Source organism: Pleuronectes platessa, chromosome 13 (assembly GCF_947347685.1).
Source record: "Pleuronectes platessa chromosome 13, fPlePla1.1, whole genome shotgun sequence".
Lineage (NCBI taxonomy): Eukaryota > Metazoa > Chordata > Actinopteri > Pleuronectiformes > Pleuronectidae > Pleuronectes > Pleuronectes platessa.
This window is the reverse complement of record NC_070638.1, coordinates 18,269,134-18,289,027: the sequence shown is the minus strand read 5'-3', so window position 1 is coordinate 18,289,027 and position 19,894 is coordinate 18,269,134. Positions and strand designations below refer to the sequence as shown.

Genomic DNA, 19,894 nt, shown 5'->3' with positions numbered 1-19,894 from the left:
ACTTCCAAACTAGGAAACGTGTCTGCTGACTGATTCAGCATTACACACATAGAGTTTAATGCTAATCAATGATGGCATTGATTTATAATCCATCCACCATCCATGATCTATCCTGCCTATACTCTGAGGGATGTGGGGGGCCTTGAAATTGAAATGAACTGATGAAATAAGTCATGTCTTTTAGTGTTACCGCTCATCATGTTCCATCTCAAAGGGGCATTTGTTGATTAAATGTGAAGAGGAAACTGTAAATGTGAAAGCAGGAAACACTTTTGAGATGGAACGTGATAGATGGACGGTCTCGATAGTGTGTTGAAAAACAGAAAAACAAGTTGTTTCGAAATCAGATCCTGATTCATTCAATACAGAATCAGGAAATAGAGTTATAACCAATAAATAAATAGCTAAATGTGCTAATTTTTTTTAATCTATTGTTAATTCAATTGTAACCGTTTCGGCTATATTTTTTTATATTTCTTTTATCCTTTTCTTTTTCAGTTATTATGTTACATCATTTGATCTGTTGTCTTTAATTTGAGACTTAGTATTACCAGGTCAGTGCCTGTTCTAAATCTGGCTGTTTGGAATGTTCTGTCCTGTGTTGATGCTCTGGGGATACTTCAGAATTATTCCTTGTCATTAGTGACTTCTCCTCAAACGGTTCTACAGTACACTGTCACTTTTGACTGTTTGCATGCTGGACGTTGTTTTCATCCTACCTTGTTTATCTGCAATGAACATTTTATACTCAATGTTTTTTCATAACATGACACTGACTTAGCTTTACTACTGTTCACGTATCTAACTTATATTACACAGATGTTAGTATAGCTTGATTACTCACTTGAAATTACAGATTTTACATGACATTTTATCATTTTATTTTGTATATTTTACATTTAATATTCTTTTTATTTTTGTCCTCTTTCTGACGCACCATGCTTTTTGGAAGATGCTAAACAAATAAACATATTACATATATAAATCTTTCAATCGGTTATTTTAGTAATTCTTAGTTAAACTTCGTATAAGTCTATACTTATGACAGGGTTAGGGTACAGAGTTCAGTGTGATGTTGATGACATCGGTGTTGAAACGAGACAGAGGTGAAGCTCTGAACACTCACACAAACACACACTAATGGTCCGTTGCCAGTGAAAGACAGTGTTCATGCCCACAGTACTCGCCTGCTGGAATCATATAAGAAAATTATGCAAACACAACAATTGTGTTCACACTCTGCTGAGAGCAGCTTCTTGTCCTGATTCATCAGAGCATCATAGTTTTCTTTTGCCAATAGGTCCTGATTATCACAAAGCAAAGGCCTCAGGGCCAAAACAATTCAAGCAGAGCACACACACACACACACACACACACACACACACACACACACAAACACACACAACAGTGGGTATCCTGTGATAGAACCACTATCAGCACCTGACACCTCGAAAACAGGAAAAACGTTTCAGCAGGAACACAGATGTGCTGGAGTGTTTAGGGGAGGAGCATGAACACAGCTATAAAACGCCTCTGAACACGAGTCTGGCTCAACTCCGCTCGGCTGAGGAAGGAGAAGGACTGTCTCCATCATGTCGTACTATGAGGTAAGTCGAACAAACTTTTATGTAAACACACAATTCTGTGTTTAGGATGCAATTTGTCCAGCCATCCCTTCCCTTTGTTCCCTCAATCATCATCATCCATCTTTCTGTCTCCAGCACATCTTCTTCGACTACGACTTAAATGACACAGGCTCAGGTTCTGGTTCTGGCTCTGGAGAGCTCGGTGGGGATCTGGACGGGCCCTGCGAGGTGGAGCACCTGATGACCACTGATCTTCAGCGGGTCTTCCTGCCCGTGGTCTACGCTCTGATCTTCATCCTGGGCATCACAGGAAACGGCCTGGTGGTCGTCGTGCTGGGCTGCCAACGCAGGTGAGAGGATGGTTAGAGGGTTCAAGGGTGATGACCTTTGACCTCTCAGAATTTCTTGGTATATTTGTGGCCTTGAAAGATGGGGCATGGACTGATGGATTTGTGCTCTTGTGTTGTATACACAGGTCAAAATGCAGCCTCACAGACCGGTATCGCCTCCACCTCTCAGCCGCAGACCTCCTGTTTGTTCTGGCGCTGCCGTTCTGGGCCGTGGACTCAGCCCTGGCTGACTGGCGCTTCGGGGAGGCCACCTGCATCGGCGTGCATGTCATTTACACAGTCAACCTGTACGGCAGCGTGCTCATCCTGGCGTTCATCAGCCTGGACCGCTACATGGCAGTCGTCCGCGCCACAGACACCAACACTGGTGGGCTGAGGCAGCTGCTGGCTCACAGACTGGTGTTTGTAGGTGAGTGTCCAAATGTTTTATACACCGTATCTTACATCTCCTCCTCACGTGTCTTCTCATGTCCTCTCATCCCACAGTCCCTCATGTAATTTCCTGTCTTCCTCCCTCAGGTGCCTGGTTGCCTGCTGGCCTGCTGGCAGTGCCGGACTTGATTTTTGCCAGGACTCAGGAGGGAGGAGAGGGGGCCACTCTGTGCCAGCGCTTCTACCCAGTAGACAACGCTCCTATCTGGGTTGCGGTGTTCCATCTCCAGCTGGTCCTAGTCGGCCTGATCATCCCTGGCCTGGTCCTGCTGGTGTGCTACTGCGTCATCGTCACCAGGCTGACCCGGGGTCCGCTGGGGGGCCAGAGACAGAAGCGACGAGCGGTGAGGACCACCATCGCATTGGTGCTCTGCTTCTTTGTGTGTTGGCTTCCCTACGGCGCGGGCATCTCTGTGGACGCTCTGCTGCGCCTGGAGGTCCTGCCACGCAGCTGCAGGCTGGAGGCTGTTCTCGGCGTGTGGTTGGCAGTAGCTGAGCCCATGGCCTTCGCACACTGCTGCCTGAACCCACTGCTCTACGCCTTCCTGGGGGCTGGGTTCAAGAGCTCAGCCCGCAGAGCCCTCACACTGAGCCGCGCGTCCAGTCTTAAGATTTTACCACGAAGAAGACCCGGGGCCTCTACGACCACTGAGTCTGAGTCATCCAGTTTACATTCCAGCTAGTGTTAATTTGTGCTGTTGAGTGTGTGTGTCCTGTATATACTGTGTGTGTGTGTGTGTGTGCATGAGAAAGTTTACACAAACTATCTGAGAAAGTAAGGAGCATACAGTCTGCTGGCTCATGACTCGTCCTCTCCCTCATCGTGGTGTTTTCTCTTGTAAATAGTGTTTTAAAAATGTTCTCAGTTTGTACTTTTTTATACATGTTTATAATAAAATTGAAAAACAAGACATATTTGTGAGGTGGCTTTCATTATGAACTACATTTCTTACTTCCTACTTTATAGCTTCCTCTTAAAACCTCTGTACTTTTAATTGTGAAATTCAGCTATTCTAATACCTAAATAAATACCATTTTACAGTCATATATTGTATACTATTTTGGATATATATATATAATTTTATACTCATATTCATTTCGTCCACCATACCTGCCTATAAAAGTCTGTGTATATAGATATGTATATATCTATATACAGATACGTCTATTACTACTAATAGTATACATCCTCCCACAACTTTACTTTGCTCAAGTACATTTCTCTACAAATATATATCCGTATGTAGTGAAAGATGTATAATATGCAAATATTCTGAGTATTTGTATTAGATATTTATTTTTTGTCTATTGCCTTTTGTTATTCTCATGTCTACCTCATTGTGACTATCTGCTGCTGTAACAAATGAATTCCCCCTGCTGGGGATCAATATAGATTGATCTTATCTAACCTCTGGCTTACACATGAACCACTCCATCACCACCACACTCTCATGTGGTCAAGTCATATTATTAGATACGGTAGATATCAATAAAAGCCAAATAACTAGAATAATCCATTCTTTAATCAAGCTAATGGAATTAAGCTTTATCACTGAAGCCCATCGACAGGAAAGTTGTAATCGGAAGAGCAACAAGCCCAGAATAAATAAGTTTGATCCCACACTTTTGTGGGTGTGTTTGTGTGTGTGTATACAGTGCCTTGCATAAGTATTCACCCCCCTTGGACTTTTTCCCATTATGTACTGTTACTAACTGGAATTCAAATAGACTTAAATAAACTTTTTCTCGTTTGATCAACAAAACATGCATAGTACTTTGGAGGTGCAAAATAAATTTTATTGTGACACAAACAATAATGAGAACAAAAAAGTTGACATCTGTTGGGTGCATAAGTATTCACCCCCCTGTGTCAATACTTGGTAGAACCCCCTTTCGCTGCAATTACAGCTGCAAGTCTTTTGGGGTATGTCTCTACCAGCTTTGCACATCTAGAGATGAAAAGGTTTGTCCATTCTTCTTGGCAAAAAAGATGAAGCTCAGTCAGATTGGATGGAGACCGTCTGTGAACCGCAATCTTCAAGTCTTGCCATAGATTCTCTATTGGATTGAGGTCTGGGCTTTGACTGGGCCATTTTAAGACATTAACATTCTTTAATCCAAACCATTCCTTTGTAGCTCTGGCTGTATGTTTAGGGTCATTGTCCTGCTGGAAGATGAACCTCCGCCCCAGTCTCAAGTCTTTTGCAGACTGCATCAGATTTTCTTCAAGGATTTCCCTGTATTTGGCTCCATCCATCTTTCCCTCTATTCTGACCAGTTTCCCTGTACCTGCTGAAGAGAAGCATCCCCACAGCATGATGCTACCACCACCATGTTTCACTGTTGGGATGGTGTGCTCAGGGTGATGGGCAGTGTTGGGTTTTCGCCACACATAGCGTTTTGCATTGAGGCCAAAAAGTTCAATTTTGGTCTCATCTGACCAGAGCACCTTCTTCCACATGTTTGCTGTGTCTCCCACATGGCTTCTGGCAAACTCCAAACGGGATTTTTTATGGATCCCTTTCAACAATGGCTTTCTTCTTGCCACTCTTCCATAAAGGCCAGATTTGTGGAGTAGACGACTAATAGTTGTCCTGTGGACAGATTCTCCCACCTCAGCTGTGGATCTCTGCAACTCCTCCAGAGTAACCATGGGCCTCCTGGTTGCTTCTCTGATTAATTTTCTCCTTGTCCGACTCTTCAGTTTGGGTGGACGGCCTCCTCTTGGTAGGTTTGCGGTTGTGCCATATTCTTTCCATTTTCTTATGATGGATTTTATGGTGCTCAGAGAGATGTTCAAAGCTCTAGATATTTTTTTATAACCTAACCCTGCTTCATATTTCTCCACAACTTTATCCCTGACCTGTTTGGTGAGCTCCTTGGTCTTCATGATGCTGTTTGTTCAGTAATGATCTCCAACAAACTCTGAGTCCGTCACAGAACAGGTGTATTTATACTGAGATTAAATTGCAGACAGGTGGACCCTATTTACTAATTATGTGACTTGCAAATGTGACTTGTGAATGCAATTGGTCGCACCAGATCTTTGTTAGGGGTTTCACAGTAAAGGGGGTGAATACATATGCACTCAACACTTTTCAGATTTTTATTTGTAAATAATTGTGAAATCCATGTAATATTTCCCCCCACTTCCAAATGATGCACTATTTTGTGTTGGTCCATTACATAAACTCACGATGAAATAAATTTTAATCTGTGGTTATACCATGACAAAATGTAGAAAAGTCCAAAGGGGGTGAATACTTATGCAAGGCACTGTATGTGTGTGAGCGAGGGATTGTGTGTCGATGTGTCAAGTGTTTTGAGGCTTCAGGTAAAATTTGTGTTAACGATGTAAACAGTTTCTTCTCTTACGTGGGACAGAGGGGAACATGAGGGGGTCAGGAGGTCCATTTTTCCAGTACTTTAATGCATGCAAACACACACACACACACACACACACACACACACACACACACACACACACACACACACACACACACAAGTGCTTCCCACATACCTACTTCCACATGGAAGTGAGAGGAACAGAAGCTGGAAGTTTACTGTGTGTCGTTTCCTGGGGCTGAGAGGAGGATGAAGAGGAGAGTTGTGAGAGAAACTTTAAGGAAGAATACAGTGACTCACCACCACAATGAAGGGTATGACTGTTGCACTGTGACTAACTGTATCATCAGGGTCACTCATGTGGCTGTATGTGCACAAATATTGAAAGAAAATGTAAAATAAAAACTTACCCGGAACCTGTTGTCTCTCTTTCCTTCATACACACACACACGCACACACATGCACGTATGCACACACACGTACACAATTCTTGTCTATTCATAGTGTATTCAAAACAGGAAAGACTTCCTGCAGCTCATTTTAGGAAAAACAAGCAACTAAAACAATCAAACAGCAGAGAGGCTTCACACAGAGAGCTGCAATAAAGTAAATCACTCCAGCAACTTTCAGGAGACATCGAAGGCCACTCAACACTTATCCAGCGTCACCAGTGACCAGGTACAATTGAGATGTTTAAACATACAGTAAATCATTACATTATAAAAAATCAGTTTTATGGAAAATAAAAAGCACAAAAAACATTCATTTTAACTGACTCAATAAGATGTGTTCGAGCAAATCCTACAGCATTTGTGTTGTTCTTGCTAAAACATAAGACTAAAACTGAAAATATTAAAATAATTCTGTTGGGAGGTCAGTCCACAACTTTGATGCAGAGTGAAATACGCATCAAAACCATTTGACAGATTTATATGTAGAGATCCAGATGTTCAGGATCCCAGACCAGGTCCTTGACCCTCCAACTCCCCGACTTTTCATCTCGAACCATGATCATATTTCTAATTAAAAATGGGACTGATTGACATAATTTTAGGTACAAATGCATTTATTCATGTTCCCCTATGGATTTGTAATATTCAGGGGTGATTCAGGATCAGCCCCTGTGAGAAATGTGACGTGTGCGTTCTCCCCTCTCTCGCTGATCTCATGGAACTCTCTATCTGCTGCACAACATGGTGTTGGGACAGACTGTCTTTGGAGCTGTTCCAGCAAACTATCCTGACTTACTGTGACTGGATGGCTTCATGTTGCTGAAACATGCTCGTTGTCTTTTTCCAATTCTTGACCCCACCATTCACCAATACCTCCTCGCTAACATTTTTTTAGAGAATATCTGGCAAGCAAAGCCTTTTTTCTTGGAGGTCAGTGATCCCTTCATTTTACCCTTTGTGCCCTTGGATCAAATTTTTTATTCGTCTAAAATAACGGTTCAAACATGCTAAACTAATGCCATCAGTTGTACTTTGTGTTAAGTGCTAATTAGGAAATGTCTGCAAGCTAAGGCGCTAACCTTCAGCGATGTACATGGTACATTACACCTGCTAAATATCATGTTAGCATGTTTATCTTGTGATTTGGAACAATACAAGCATTTAGCTCAAGGTACTGCTTTTCTAAGATACAGCCTGAAACATGACTGTGAACTGTTATATTATCAATGAGATGGGGATTTTGATAATCTTAAATTACAAAAAATTTCAATCAAAGTAGATAATGAAACATTACAAGCATTAGCACAGTGACATATTTCTATTCTTCTCTCAGACCTATTCCATAATTTTACCTAGATATGATAACGTATTTATAAGCATTTACTTTCAGGAGTATTTTGGGAGATATTACACAAACTTTATTAAACAGTGGGTAAACTTTTGGGTGGGATAAAATAATAAGAAAAACTTAGGTTCCATGTTAAATGTTAAGTTTCAATAGTTTGCTCTTGTCCTGCAGGTGATGCTCAGGCAGCTCTGTTTTACTAAAGACCCAAACTGTGTTTCTGTGTAAAGAGCTGTATCTCCTGCTCTGTTGAGTCATTATGGACACGAGCCCACGTGAACCTGAATGCCTGCACCAACTCCTCAGTCACAGCCTCATTTCAGGTCCCGTGTGCGAACCACAAAAACAATGAACACGTGTCTCACCGTCTGAATACAAATAAACCAGGAAACTACTCAACCATCTCTCCCCTCTTCTCTTTCATATCCTGTTGCTCTTACAACTGTTTGTTCCCATCGTCTTGTTTTCACCTGTTACCTCAAACCTGACACCATCAAACCTTTCATGCCTGCTACATCATGTTACTACAGACCCTGTTTGATCTGTACCTGCTGTATGTGTGTATGCAGATATGTATCACGAGTAGTAGTAGCAGCCTTAATTGTACAGTAAATTTTTATATTTTTCAGATACTGCTTAAACCTCTTTATGCTCTGAAGATTAATAATGAATCCCTCTACCCCAACCTTATGGCACTGAAGCTCAAAGGAGTGCGTATGTTTTAGGGATGGTGCGTGTGTGTGTGCACGTATGCGTGTGTGCTTACCTACAGATGGCCAGGTTCCCTCCTCACACTCAGACGAGCTGAGCTTCCTGCCGCTGAACAATCGTGGGAAAACAAGAGGTCAAGACAAAAGGAGAAATAAAGACTGGTCTGTGTCCAAATGGCCGAGGATAACTTCCTGCTCGGTTCCTGGTGGATTCATTCAGTGTGACAGGTGAAACCAATAGCCTGCCCCGAGTGTTTGTCCCACACCTCAGCAGGTGGAGACGTGAGAATGGTGTGGGAACAGAAATAGAAATGCATGGGATAACAGAGAGTGGGTGTTTGGTCTTGCAGATGGTCCTGGGACTGGTTTCTGTTTGGAGGCCCATTCAGTGTTCTGCATGACTGTCCTTTAGAAGAAGAAGTCTACTACCTTTAATAACACATAATAAATATATTTTCTACATGCAAAACTAAGAATTTATATTTTACAATTAGATCACTGATATTTTCAAATACCTTGACAACCATTATGTTACTTTGAGAATTATAATTATTATCAGTATTACACAGATATGGATTTTTTGACAGGAGTTGACAAAAGTATTAAATTAAACAATTAAAAAAATATTGAGCTGTTTATATTTATTTCCCATGAATCTATTAATGTGCCACTTTCTATCCACTGCTCAGTGTTTTTACTATAATGGTAAATCAATTTGTACTGTTATTTATAAACGGTCCTGGTGATTGTAGCCATTATGATCAGTATATAAATATATAAATTGGGTGCATTGCTCATTTACCCCCTTGATTACAGCAATCCCTAGTGGTCATTCAAAGTCACTACACCACATGTTAAGTGATGCTTGTGTCTCAGACTGTGTGTCATCATGAGACATGACACTGACACACATTTGGGATTGCAGGTTTCTTTGGATCCAGGACAAACTCCTACTGAGAATATAGAATTGGTGAGTGTTCAAGTCTTGAATCTGTTTGACGGAATAGTCCAATTCTCTGCTGATCATCTTTATAGTCATTGTCTTCCACACATGAAATAAAAATATACACTGTTTTAAGCTCCACACAAAAGGTCTCAGCATATTTACCGGAAATGTAGTGTACTGAGAAGTGGGTGGTGCTGTAGGAGCCATATAAGATAAGTGTTTAAATTAACATCCATAAATAAACTCTATCTATCATTAAACAGGATAAACTCCTCCTGTCATTATAGTTTGACAGGAGGAGGATGTGTGAGAGCCCAGCCAGTCACTGCTGTAACCTAATCCCTCACTGGCCTCCCACTCACCAACTCTGCCCAATGACTCTGGAATAATGTTGTGGAATAACGTTTGTCCCTGAACCTCATTGGTGTCTAAATGAATGTATTGGTCTCTTAACTGAGTTATTATCTGGATGAATCTGATCAAGCTCATATTCTCAATGATTGTATCCCGGATATAAAATGCTGGATGAATCAAAACGTCATACAGCTAAATATTAATAAGACCAATTACTATTGCCCTTGACACAGTTAATATAACTATACATTTAGATACTTGTGTTCTCTGTCCCACCACATTGGGTACAAATTTGAAAACCTTGTTATCACCTTTCATAATGACCTCAATCGTGTTTCTTGCAGCTCTCCAACATCGGCCTGTTTTACCCAGGACAAACCTAGAGATTGTCATTCCTGCTTTAATTTCCTTTCATTTGGATAATTGCACTTCTCTTTTCCTTTGCCTGAGACAACATAATTAACATAGATTACGGTTCATCAAAAACACAGCACACTCCTCACCAAATCTACCAAAACGGAGCAAATTATTCAGATTATTTCTTCATTGGCTTCCAGTAACTTTTAGAATTGATTTTACGATTATATTGCTGACTTTTAAAGCCTGTTCTGGACTTGCTCCTAAGAACATTTCAGGTCTTTTGATATGTGCACGGTTTCGACCTGAGGTCCTTGGTGAAGACCCTGCTCTCCATCCCACTGAGGACCAAAGGTGACTGGGCCGTTCCCAATCAGGGCTCCCACTCTTTGAACCAATCTCCCCGAGGCGATCAGTCCAACTCCTCATTTTTGTAGGTGTGCTTTCAAAGGACTTGGGATCAGAATTCCCCTTCAACTTTGTATCTTTATTGGCTTATTTATTTATTCACTTTTAACCTAGCTCTGATCTTATTGACTATTTTAATCATGGTCATTTTTACTCTTTTCTCATCTGTAACATTGATATTCTCATATTGGTCCTGTAATTTGTGCTGTTTTCGTTGTTGTCACTATTAGTATTATTATTATTATTGGTAGAAGTAGTAGTATTAGTAGCATTGTTAGTTGTAGCAGTATCTTAACTCCACTGGGCGATGGTTTAGCGGTTGACCTGAATGCATTGTATCGTGGGTGATAACTGCCCTCTAGTGGCCACAGTGAAAAACTACACAAACTACCTACGGTTATTTATTAATATTTAAACGTGAAACTCATAGTTACTATATATGATTACAGATATAAATAACATCAACACCAGTAACATGAGTCAGTTTCTCTTAATGTTTGAGCGACAGCTGGTTCATCGTGTGAAAACAGACGCGATGATCTCACTGATTTTTTTCACTAAACTTTATTGAACTTTGAAGCAGGAAGTGTGTCGCGGGAAAAGAGGAGAAAGACTTTCCCTCCTTCCACATCTCAACCCTTTGATTGGTTGCGAGCCCCAGAATATTTACATAGCGACACCGATAGGTCGGCAGCGTCGCGCCAAACGTCACGTGGTCTCCTTTTCGCGCGAAACTGTTCGCTCTGTTGTGAGGACGTGATCGTGTGTCTGAGTTTCCGGAGAGAAGCTGAGCGCATCTGAGACTTCTCGTCCGTTTCTGAACCTGTTCTCGCACTTTCACGGGATTTCAACATGGACGTTGCCACAGCAAACGCGGAGAATGCCAGGGAGATGGTGAAAGACGAGTTGGCAGAGAAATGTCAGAAGTTATTCCAGGCTTTCTTGGAGGAGTAAGTTCAGCTCTGTACAGTCGGAGCACGCGGCCCACGAGCCGATCGCACAGACCCACGTTCTTTGTCTGTTCTGTGTGTTGGTTCTTACTGGTTCTCCTGTGCAGGTTTCAGAGCGAGGACGGGGAGGTGAAGTACGTGCGTGAGGCCGAGGAGCTGATCAGGCCCGAGAGGAACACGCTGCTGGTCAGCTTCACAGACCTGGAGGGTTTCAACCAGGAGCTGGCCACCACCGTCCAGGAGGAGTACTACAGGTCAGACCGCCGAGTGTCTAGACAACGTGCTCCCCCGCAGCTTTGTGTGTCCAACAAACTGTGATCTAGTCCCATTCATAGAGCTGGGGTGTATTATTTTGTTGATAACTGTCTTTGATTTGATATGAACTGAGGCCGTCGTGGGCAGACAGCCCGACTGCTCACCTAACGTCAGCTCTGCCATTCCTCGTAGTTTTGATCAGTCTTCCTTTGAGAGCCTCTTCTGTTTCATTCCGCCTGCTGCTTTCACAGCCTCCCAGTAAAATCCAGAAGCGGCCTGAAAGAAAGCGTCAAAATCAGTTTTAAGATCATGAGTGTGAAACAAAGATCTGAGTTCTGAGGATATATTCTTCTGAACATGTCTGAGTTTTTCTCGTTGGGATGTCATGTTTTACCCGCTAGTAAAACTAACTTCCATCCCCTCTGCAGTCTATCATAGACCGTATAACGGTTTTCAATCTCTTGCCTTCTTAGTAGCTGATCTTGTTTTACACTTTCTACATTTTTAATTGCCTTATTGCTCTATAAGCTCCCTTGTATCTTGCTCCGTCTGTTTTCTTTTTTGTAGGAGCTGTTCCAAATTGAGGACGTTGTTTAAATCAAATTGAACAAGTGCTCTAGGTATTTCTGGACAAGAGCCAGACTGACTTCACCTGTGCAATAACCTGGGTCTTTCTGTGCCTCCAGAGTTTATCCCTTCCTGTGTCGGGCAGTGCGCAACTTTGCTCGGGATCATGGGAATGTTCCTCTCAACAAAGAGTTCTACGTTGCCATCGAGGATCTTCCCACCAGACACAAGTAAGACGCTGAACAAGCTGCTGCTGGGTTTCAGTTCTTCTCCCTGTTCTTAGCTGGCATGTATACACAGAGTTATATAGCAGTAAAACATGTACACACTCTTATTCTAGTTAATCTAAAGGGCCATCTGTCAAATGTGTGATCTAGAATCCGTGAGCTGACGTCCATGCGTATCGGCACCCTGGTGAGGATCAGTGCTCAGGTGGTGAGGACACACCCAGTACACCCTGAACTGGTAAGACCCATTCCACCACACTCACTAGACTCCCATGGAATTTAATCCAGCTGATTAACACTACTTGAAACCAGTTGCCTACATATTTTGGCTTTTATTCTCATCAAGATCGGTGAATTTTGAGTTCCATCTCAAAATGTTAAAGAAAGTATTGGGAGGGAGGGGGGGGGGGGGGTCCTGGCACCGCCCACTAATCCACACCAGAAGTTAGTTGTTTCTCCCTGGACCCATCCCACATGCTTTCACCAGGTTTTGTCAAGTAGTTTTTGTTTTGTTTTCTTGCTTAAAAATCAAGCAAACAACAGCACCAACAAACATGGTCTTGGGTGAAAACGTATCCTCCTTGGCGGAGGTAATTAGATTAACGCTGTAATGCATAAAATACACTGATGATGAGCTTGTGTGGCGTCTCTGTGGTTTCAGGTGAGCGGCACCTTCATATGTATGGACTGCCAGGCGGTCATCAAGGACGTCCCTCAGCAGTTCAAGTACTCTCCGCCAACCATCTGCAGAAACCCCGTCTGCAACAACCGCGCCCGCTTCCACCTGGACACACACAAGTCCAAGTTCATCGACTTCCAGAAGGTATCTATCAGGACGTGTGTGTGTATAAGAAGACCGTGTAGAGACCACAACATAGGCCTGGACGCTGGAGACTGAGTTTAACGGTGTTTTCAGGTGCGTATCCAGGAGACGCAGGCGGAGCTGCCACGTGGGTCGATCCCGCGCTCCCTTGAGATCGTGCTGAGGGCCGAGGCTGTGGAGACCGCCCAGGCCGGAGACCGCTGTGACTTGACAGGGACCCTCATCGTCGTGCCGGACGTGTCTCAGCTCAGCACTCCTGGTACGGTTATGACTACACTCTTTGAGACTCCAAATGATGACAAAAGCTCTTAAATTGTGTTCATTGTTTTTTGACACCTCTTGACTTCTATGGGTTTTCCTCCTCCAGGTGTGCGATCAGAGTCCAGCAATCGAGTTGCAGGAGGACCCCAGAACTCAGAGTCTGAGGGTCTGAGGGGGCTGAAAGCTCTGGGAGTCAGAGAGCTGTCGTACAAACTGGCCTTCTTGGCCTGCAACGTGTCTGCAACTAACCCACGGGTAAGAGACACACAGTCGTGTATTTCCACTAAAGAACGCAAACCCTTTCACAGGAGTCAGTCGTACGTCATTGGTCCACCTGTGTAGATAATAAAGAAACAAATTATCCCTAAACATGCCAGTAGATTAATTAGAAATGTTGTGTCTTCATTTTAGTTTGGTGGAAAGGAGCTGCGGGAGGAGGAGCAGACTGCAGAGAGCATCAAGAGCCAGATGACTGAGAGGGAGTGGGAGAAAGTGTTTGAGATGAGCCAGGACAAAAACCTGTACCACAACCTGTGCACCAGCCTCTTCCCCACCATCCACGGTCCGTGCTCGAGCACTGAGCCTTCTGCTGTTGATGCATAAAAACTGTGAATTGTCGTCTAACTGCTGACATCGTGACTGACAGGCAATGACGAGGTGAAGCGCGGCATCCTGCTGATGCTGTTCGGAGGCGTTCCCAAGACGACCATGGAGGGAACCTCGCTGAGGGGAGACATCAACGTCTGCATCGTCGGAGACCCGAGTACGGCCAAGAGCCAGTTCCTCAAGTATGTACAAATGAACGTGTAGTCTTCTGTCACAATTTTCACTAACAAAAAGAAAATATCAAACTGAATGTATTTATTTTATTAGGCACAGATTAAACTCTTTATCAAATTAAAATCAAAGAAACATGTATAATAATAACATACGGTTCAGGGGGAGGCAGAAATCCCAGTGAGCTTATTTTAAAGCCTCTACCCAAATATTGTTAAAATTTCACAATTGATATACAGAAAATAATGACAACCTATGACAGTTAGCCAATCAACATTGGTATGTGTAACAAATAAAAATACTAATATCAATAAGTGTGTGTGTGTGTTGTGTATCTACTCTTGTTTAGAGCTGTTGTAATGGTGAAATGAAATCTTGTGTGTGTGTTCAGGCATGTGGAGGAGTTCAGTCCCCGAGCAGTGTACACCAGCGGCAAAGCCAGCACTGCCGCGGGTCTGACAGCCGCCGTGGTCCGAGACGAGGAGTCCCATGAGTTTGTCATCGAGGCCGGAGCTCTGATGCTGGCTGACAACGTGAGTGATGGGAGTTCTAGAGGGTGAGGGAGGACTTTAGTACGTGTCTCATTTATTGGTATTAATGGCTTTGCTTTGTTTTCAGGGTGTGTGTTGCATTGATGAGTTTGACAAGATGGACCTGAAGGACCAGGTGGCCATTCATGAAGCCATGGAGCAGCAGACCATCAGCATCACAAAGGCTGGAGTCAAGGTAACAGGAGTCAAATCCACCTGACACTTGATCAAGCCACCACACAGCTAGATTATATTGAGATGAAATAACACACACTTAGGAATGAAAGGCTTTTATATATTTGAGATCTAGGTTGGTAGGAACCTTCGTCTTAAGACATGGCAGGCGTAAAATACACGAATTCAAAATAAATAAACTGAACCCGACCTCGTCTCTGTCTCTTCCAGGCCACGCTCAACGCCCGTACATCCATCCTGGCTGCTGCCAACCCCGTGGGTGGTCGCTACGACCGCAGCAAGAGCCTGAAACAGAACGTCAACCTGTCCGCCCCCATCATGAGCCGCTTTGACCTCTTCTTCATCCTGGTGGACGACTGCAACGAGGTACGAGAGTCTGCGTTTGTCCTCTGTTCAGCTGCTTGGTCATTATGTTTATTTCATATCTGATGTCTTTGATTTCTTCAATCCTGTTTGTCACGCGGACCGGGCTCAATACTGTATGTCCATCTGTGTCCCTAGGTGACAGACTACGCCATCGCCCGCCGCATCGTGGACCTGCACTCCCGTGTGGCCGAGTCCGTGGACCGACTCTACTCTCTGGACGAGGTCCGCAGATATCTTCTCTTTGCCAGGCAGTTCAAACCTAAGGTGAGTGTGTGTTCTTAGGTTTCTCCCTGCGCTCACATAGTTGCTGCAGGTTTTATTATGCTTTGTTATTATTATCATTATTATTATTATTATTAAACCTATACTTGAACGTCTGCAGATCTCAAGCGAATCAGAAGAGTTCATCGTGGAGCAGTACAAGCGTCTCCGTCAGCGGGACGGCTCAGGCGGCGTGACCAAGTCTGCCTGGAGGATCACGGTGCGACAGCTGGAGAGCATGATCCGCCTGTCGGAGTCCATGGCGCGTATGCACTGCTGTGATGAGGTGCGTACACAAATGTTCTCCTGTTCAGCCGGCAGGGACTGTGGCACAGATCATTTAACACATTGACCACGAGTCTAAATGAAGCGCACAAAGTAACACTTCAGTAATACTTCATAAAGCAGCTATAAAACTGCTGCAGTGAAAGCGATCTGAAAGTCAGCTAATAAAATAAAAGTACATGTCAAACATTCAGAATAGAATTCAGAAATTGCGATTGAAATAAAAAAAATATTTAAAAGAGTTTTAGGATGTTTTTTTCCGTTTGATTTCAAACTGCTCCACAGTTTCGGGCTCTAACAGCAAAGACCTAGTCACTGTTAGTCACCGAATAGGATTCTGGGATTTACCAGCACATCTCTATTCATCAAAGTGAACGCCCAGGCACATAAGGGGTTAAGTCCTTGATGTAGTCAGGAGTGTGGCCATTTATTGTGTTAATATTGACAAATGTAACTACTGTAAGTCATGTTGCGTTATACATGATTGTGACCGTTGTCCTTTATCCTTATTTCTCCAGGTGCAGCCCAAACATGTGAAGGAAGCGTTCCGTCTCCTGAACAAGTCCATCATCCGAGTGGAGACGCCCGACATCAACCTGGAGCAGGATGAGGAGATGGAGGAAGAGGAGCAGCAAGAGGAAGGTACGTTCCCACAGTTAACACACTTTCCTGAAGACGAACACGCACGCATGCATGGAATCTGGCAAATGTCCGCCATGTGGCCCCTCTGGATAATTACAGGAGACTATCCAGAGTTCAGTGTGTGTCTGAAAGCAGCTTTAGGTTTTGTATCTAGTGGAAAAAAATCATCTAATACAAGTTTGTCTCTGCAGGAAACATCCCCAACGGAGTGAACGGTCAAGGGGATGGTATTAACGGCCATGCTGATGGTATCAATGGCCACGGCAAGGGTGTGAACGGCCACGCTGAGACGGCCAGCCAGGCCAAACCGTCCCTCCGCCTGTCTTTCCCCGAGTACAGACGCATCTCCAACCTGCTCGTCCTGCATCTGCGCAGAGCAGAGGAGGGTAAGGAGTGTTCCCTTTCCTTACTGTCTCCTTCATCTGTTTCAATAGAAATCTCACATTTTCCCTGTTCTCTGCAGCTGAGGAAGAGGAGGAGCTGAAGAAGAGTGCGGTGGTGAACTGGTATCTGAAGGAGATCGAGTCAGAGATCGACTCTGAGGAGGAGCTGGTCAATCGGAAGGGGTTGATCGAGAAGGTCATTCACAGGCTGGTGCACTATGTGAGTTCAACCGTCCGTTCAACAACACAATCGCTTTCTCAAGCAGCACACAAAACATGATGTTTTTAACATGTGTGTGGACATAACTGACGATGTGCACGTGTCTCCCCAGGATCACATCCTGATCGAGCTGTCGCAGACCGGGCTGAAGGGCTCAGAGTCTGAGAGCTCAGAGGAGGAAGGTGTCCTGGTCGTCAACCCCAACTACAACCTGGAGGATTAAACTGTTTTGCTTCCATAACTTCTGTTATTAAATCTTAACAATCTAAGTGATGTTCAAGGTGTTGAATATGAACGCTCATATGTAACACGTACATAATAGTAGCACTGGAGATGCTATTAGACTTGTTTTTGAGTTTATCATCTCTACTGTAAAAAGATAAGTTTCTGCGGCTCTTAAAGAAAAAGTGTGACTTGTGTAAATATGCTGCTCGTTCCTCCCGTCGCTCTCTGGCTCCTGTTTGTCTGACTCCAAGTTGACGGACCTTCCCTTTATTGTGTTATTGCTGTTTGTTATTGTATCTGTATATTAGGGGTGTACGGTGCCCTCTGTGGTTTCATGAAATGTGTTTTTGTAAAATTATATGAAATGTTTAAATAAATAAAACGTTGACTTCAACTTGTCTTTTATTTTTTCTCAACCATTTCTTAATTGCAAAATTATTTAAGAAAATAGAATAGATCATGAGGGCTCGTATAGGTAAACAGGTAGGTAGAATGTACAATAATGAATAGTATGTACAGTTGTAATAGTAGTTATAGCCTAAATTACCATATCATAGCAATTCTCTCAAACAAGTATTGTGATAGTTATTATACTACAGACTTCATTGGATGTATTTTTCTTACTCCTGTGTATTTTTTTGATATCTACATTTAGTCATTTATGTTTTTACATTTCCACTTTTTTTTCTGCAGTTGTCATTTTTTAATTCTGTATCTGTATATGTTCATCAGGAGGTGAACAGATTGACTGTATATTCTTGGCCGCCCACCGTTCGATCAAATAACTAAAATCCTTAAAGTTAGAAAATATATATATAAATATACCTGAAATAATTTGAATAAATGTGGAAATAAACAAATAGATGTAAAAATACATTTTTAGCTATTTTTCCTCGCCAAACTATACATAGTTTGTATAATTCACGTATTTATCTCTGCATCTGTTTGTTCTTGTTCGTCTATCGGAGTCATTTCTTTATTTGTTTTTCATGTCAGTCCTGATGCTTCTCGACTTTCCTTCATTTCCTGCAGCGCACAGGGTGCAGCACTAATAACTTCCAGTAGGTGGCAGGAGTTTGGGGTTTAAATAGAACCTTACTGCGCATGACCGGAACTTCTATCAAACATGGCGGCGGGTTACGTGAGAGCTCTCAGGTCAACATTGAAAGGTAAAAGATAAACTCGTTAATGTCGGACGCTACGTTAGGTTTCACTAAAGTGACATTGTGGTCACAGGCTTGTGGAAATAACGTCATGCTCGTAACATGTCTGAAAAGTACAGGTTCTTGTCACGTAGAGTAAACTCATCACATGAGCCCGAAGTGTCAGGCAGATAAAATGTCTCCTCCTCTCAGGTTTACACCTTGATCCCGGCCGGCGGCTCCTCACACACAGCAGCCGGACCCGGGCGTTGTTGTGTCCGTGTGCCCTGCCGCCGGCTACTCGGTGTCGGCTCCTCCGCGTCTCCCCTGCCGCCTCCCTGAGCTCCAGCTCCAGGACGGAGCCGCAGAGGAGCAGCCCCACCGAGGGCAGGAGAGCCGGGGAGGAGGAAGAGGAGGACGAGGGTCCTGAGGACATCCCGCACAGAAGGGCGAAGAACCCCATGGTTAACATTGGATACGCCTGGTGAGCCTCTTTAACAGCCCCAGAGCTCACATGAGAACAGTGTAACTCAATGATCAACAGAGACACCACCACTAAACAGCACAAGAGGAAATCAGTCAATTGTTGAAGTTGTAATTATTGCACTAGTTGTTGTTGTTTTGTAGCACAAACAACAGCTGTAATTGTGTCAGCATCAGTAATATACCTTATATGTTATGTTTATTAATTTGATTGATCGTGTCATGTATGAAACAACTCCCCCCCCCCCCCCCCCCCCCCCCCCCCCCCCCACAAGATCAGTAAAAGCAGTGGTTCTCAGATGTGACCCATAGGAGGTCAGCGAAAAGTTTCCACATTCCTCTATTATATTTATGTGTGGGTTCTCTGCGTTGACATAGTGAGACCCCTTTTTATTACTGTTTTATACTTCTTGATGATGTATGCTCAGTGACTTAAATATCTCTCACCTCTGTCCAGGATGATCGGCCTCCCCACAGGCATCATCAGCTTCATCCTCGCCAAGAGAGAGGTGGACAAGAACCGCCTGAAGCAGCTGAAGGTTCGACAGAGGATGAGAATGTCTAATGATGGAGAATATGAAGGCAGTCGCTACCACCGTCACTCAGAGGGGGTTAACGTGGACCAGTAACGTTTACGGGCTGGCTGTGAGGATTTGCACCATAGCCTGAATGTTGCTACTCCAGATGGTGATTCCTGCACCGCTCTCTAAGACTGATCACAGAGGAGATGTGGAATGTATGAGCTTAACTTCAAAACACCTAAAAGCTCGGAGACATTCAGGACCGAATATTTCGTCTGGTGTTGATGCAGGAAGTCTGTGAAGGGACATGTCTGCGTCAAAACCTGAAATCTGAACATTTTCTTCCTTATTCAAGTACAGAGATGGCTCATGATGTTAAGTGTGACCACTTTATTGAATCTGGAAAATCACCATGTATTTATTTGTCATCTCACTGATGTTCTGTAAGACAAATAGTGGAAATAAATGAAAATGTATATTTGTGAATGGGTCCTTC

The 19,894-nt window shown here is 43.4% G+C and overlaps 3 protein-coding genes across 3 annotated transcripts; all 3 read left to right on the top strand.

The window, feature by feature from the left end:
- The first annotated feature begins 1,524 nt into the window (after positions 1-1,524).
- LOC128454719 (C-X-C chemokine receptor type 4) lies at positions 1,525-3,279 on the top strand. Its single transcript, XM_053438215.1, has 4 exons — positions 1,525-1,607; positions 1,722-1,936; positions 2,062-2,345; positions 2,456-3,279. Exons 1-4 carry the CDS (start codon positions 1,593-1,595, stop codon positions 3,049-3,051), a joined length of 1,110 nt encoding a protein of 369 aa, XP_053294190.1. The 5' UTR covers positions 1,525-1,592; the 3' UTR covers positions 3,052-3,279.
- A 7,591-nt stretch (positions 3,280-10,870) lies between these two features.
- mcm6 (minichromosome maintenance complex component 6) lies at positions 10,871-17,646 on the top strand. Its single transcript, XM_053437718.1, has 18 exons — positions 10,871-11,235; positions 11,343-11,489; positions 12,177-12,287; positions 12,435-12,522; positions 12,946-13,107; positions 13,201-13,366; positions 13,475-13,623; positions 13,780-13,930; positions 14,015-14,156; positions 14,537-14,678; positions 14,764-14,871; positions 15,081-15,236; positions 15,372-15,500; positions 15,619-15,783; positions 16,301-16,424; positions 16,616-16,810; positions 16,888-17,027; positions 17,140-17,646. The coding sequence occupies exons 1-18, from the start codon at positions 11,138-11,140 to the stop codon at positions 17,248-17,250; spliced, it is 2,484 nt and encodes an 827-aa protein (XP_053293693.1). The 5' UTR covers positions 10,871-11,137; the 3' UTR covers positions 17,251-17,646.
- A 726-nt stretch (positions 17,647-18,372) lies between these two features.
- si:ch73-71c20.5 (DUF4748 domain-containing protein) lies at positions 18,373-19,884 on the top strand. Its single transcript, XM_053437734.1, has 3 exons — positions 18,373-18,421; positions 18,608-18,878; positions 19,335-19,884. The coding sequence occupies exons 1-3, from the start codon at positions 18,379-18,381 to the stop codon at positions 19,504-19,506; spliced, it is 486 nt and encodes a 161-aa protein (XP_053293709.1). The 5' UTR covers positions 18,373-18,378; the 3' UTR covers positions 19,507-19,884.
- The last annotated feature ends 10 nt before the right edge of the window (positions 19,885-19,894 follow it).

Bases quoted from the DNA above. Each gene is read 5' to 3' on its own strand.
- LOC128454719 (XM_053438215.1), top strand. The intron at 1,937-2,061 runs GTGAGAGGATGG...TTGTATACACAG, and splicing joins GTGCTGGGCTGCCAACGCAG to GTCAAAATGCAGCCTCACAG. The intron at 2,346-2,455 runs GTGAGTGTCCAA...TTCCTCCCTCAG, and splicing joins TCACAGACTGGTGTTTGTAG to GTGCCTGGTTGCCTGCTGGC.
- mcm6 (XM_053437718.1), top strand. From the start codon at position 11,138: ATGGACGTTGCCACAGCAAACGCGGAGAATGCCAGGGAGATGGTGAAA. The intron at 11,236-11,342 runs GTAAGTTCAGCT...TCTCCTGTGCAG, and splicing joins TTCCAGGCTTTCTTGGAGGA to GTTTCAGAGCGAGGACGGGG. The intron at 16,811-16,887 runs GTAAGGAGTGTT...TGTTCTCTGCAG, and splicing joins TCTGCGCAGAGCAGAGGAGG to CTGAGGAAGAGGAGGAGCTG.
- si:ch73-71c20.5 (XM_053437734.1), top strand. From the start codon at position 18,379: ATGGCGGCGGGTTACGTGAGAGCTCTCAGGTCAACATTGAAAG. The intron at 18,422-18,607 runs GTAAAAGATAAA...TCCTCCTCTCAG, and splicing joins TCTCAGGTCAACATTGAAAG to GTTTACACCTTGATCCCGGC. The intron at 18,879-19,334 runs GTGAGCCTCTTT...ACCTCTGTCCAG, and splicing joins GTTAACATTGGATACGCCTG to GATGATCGGCCTCCCCACAG.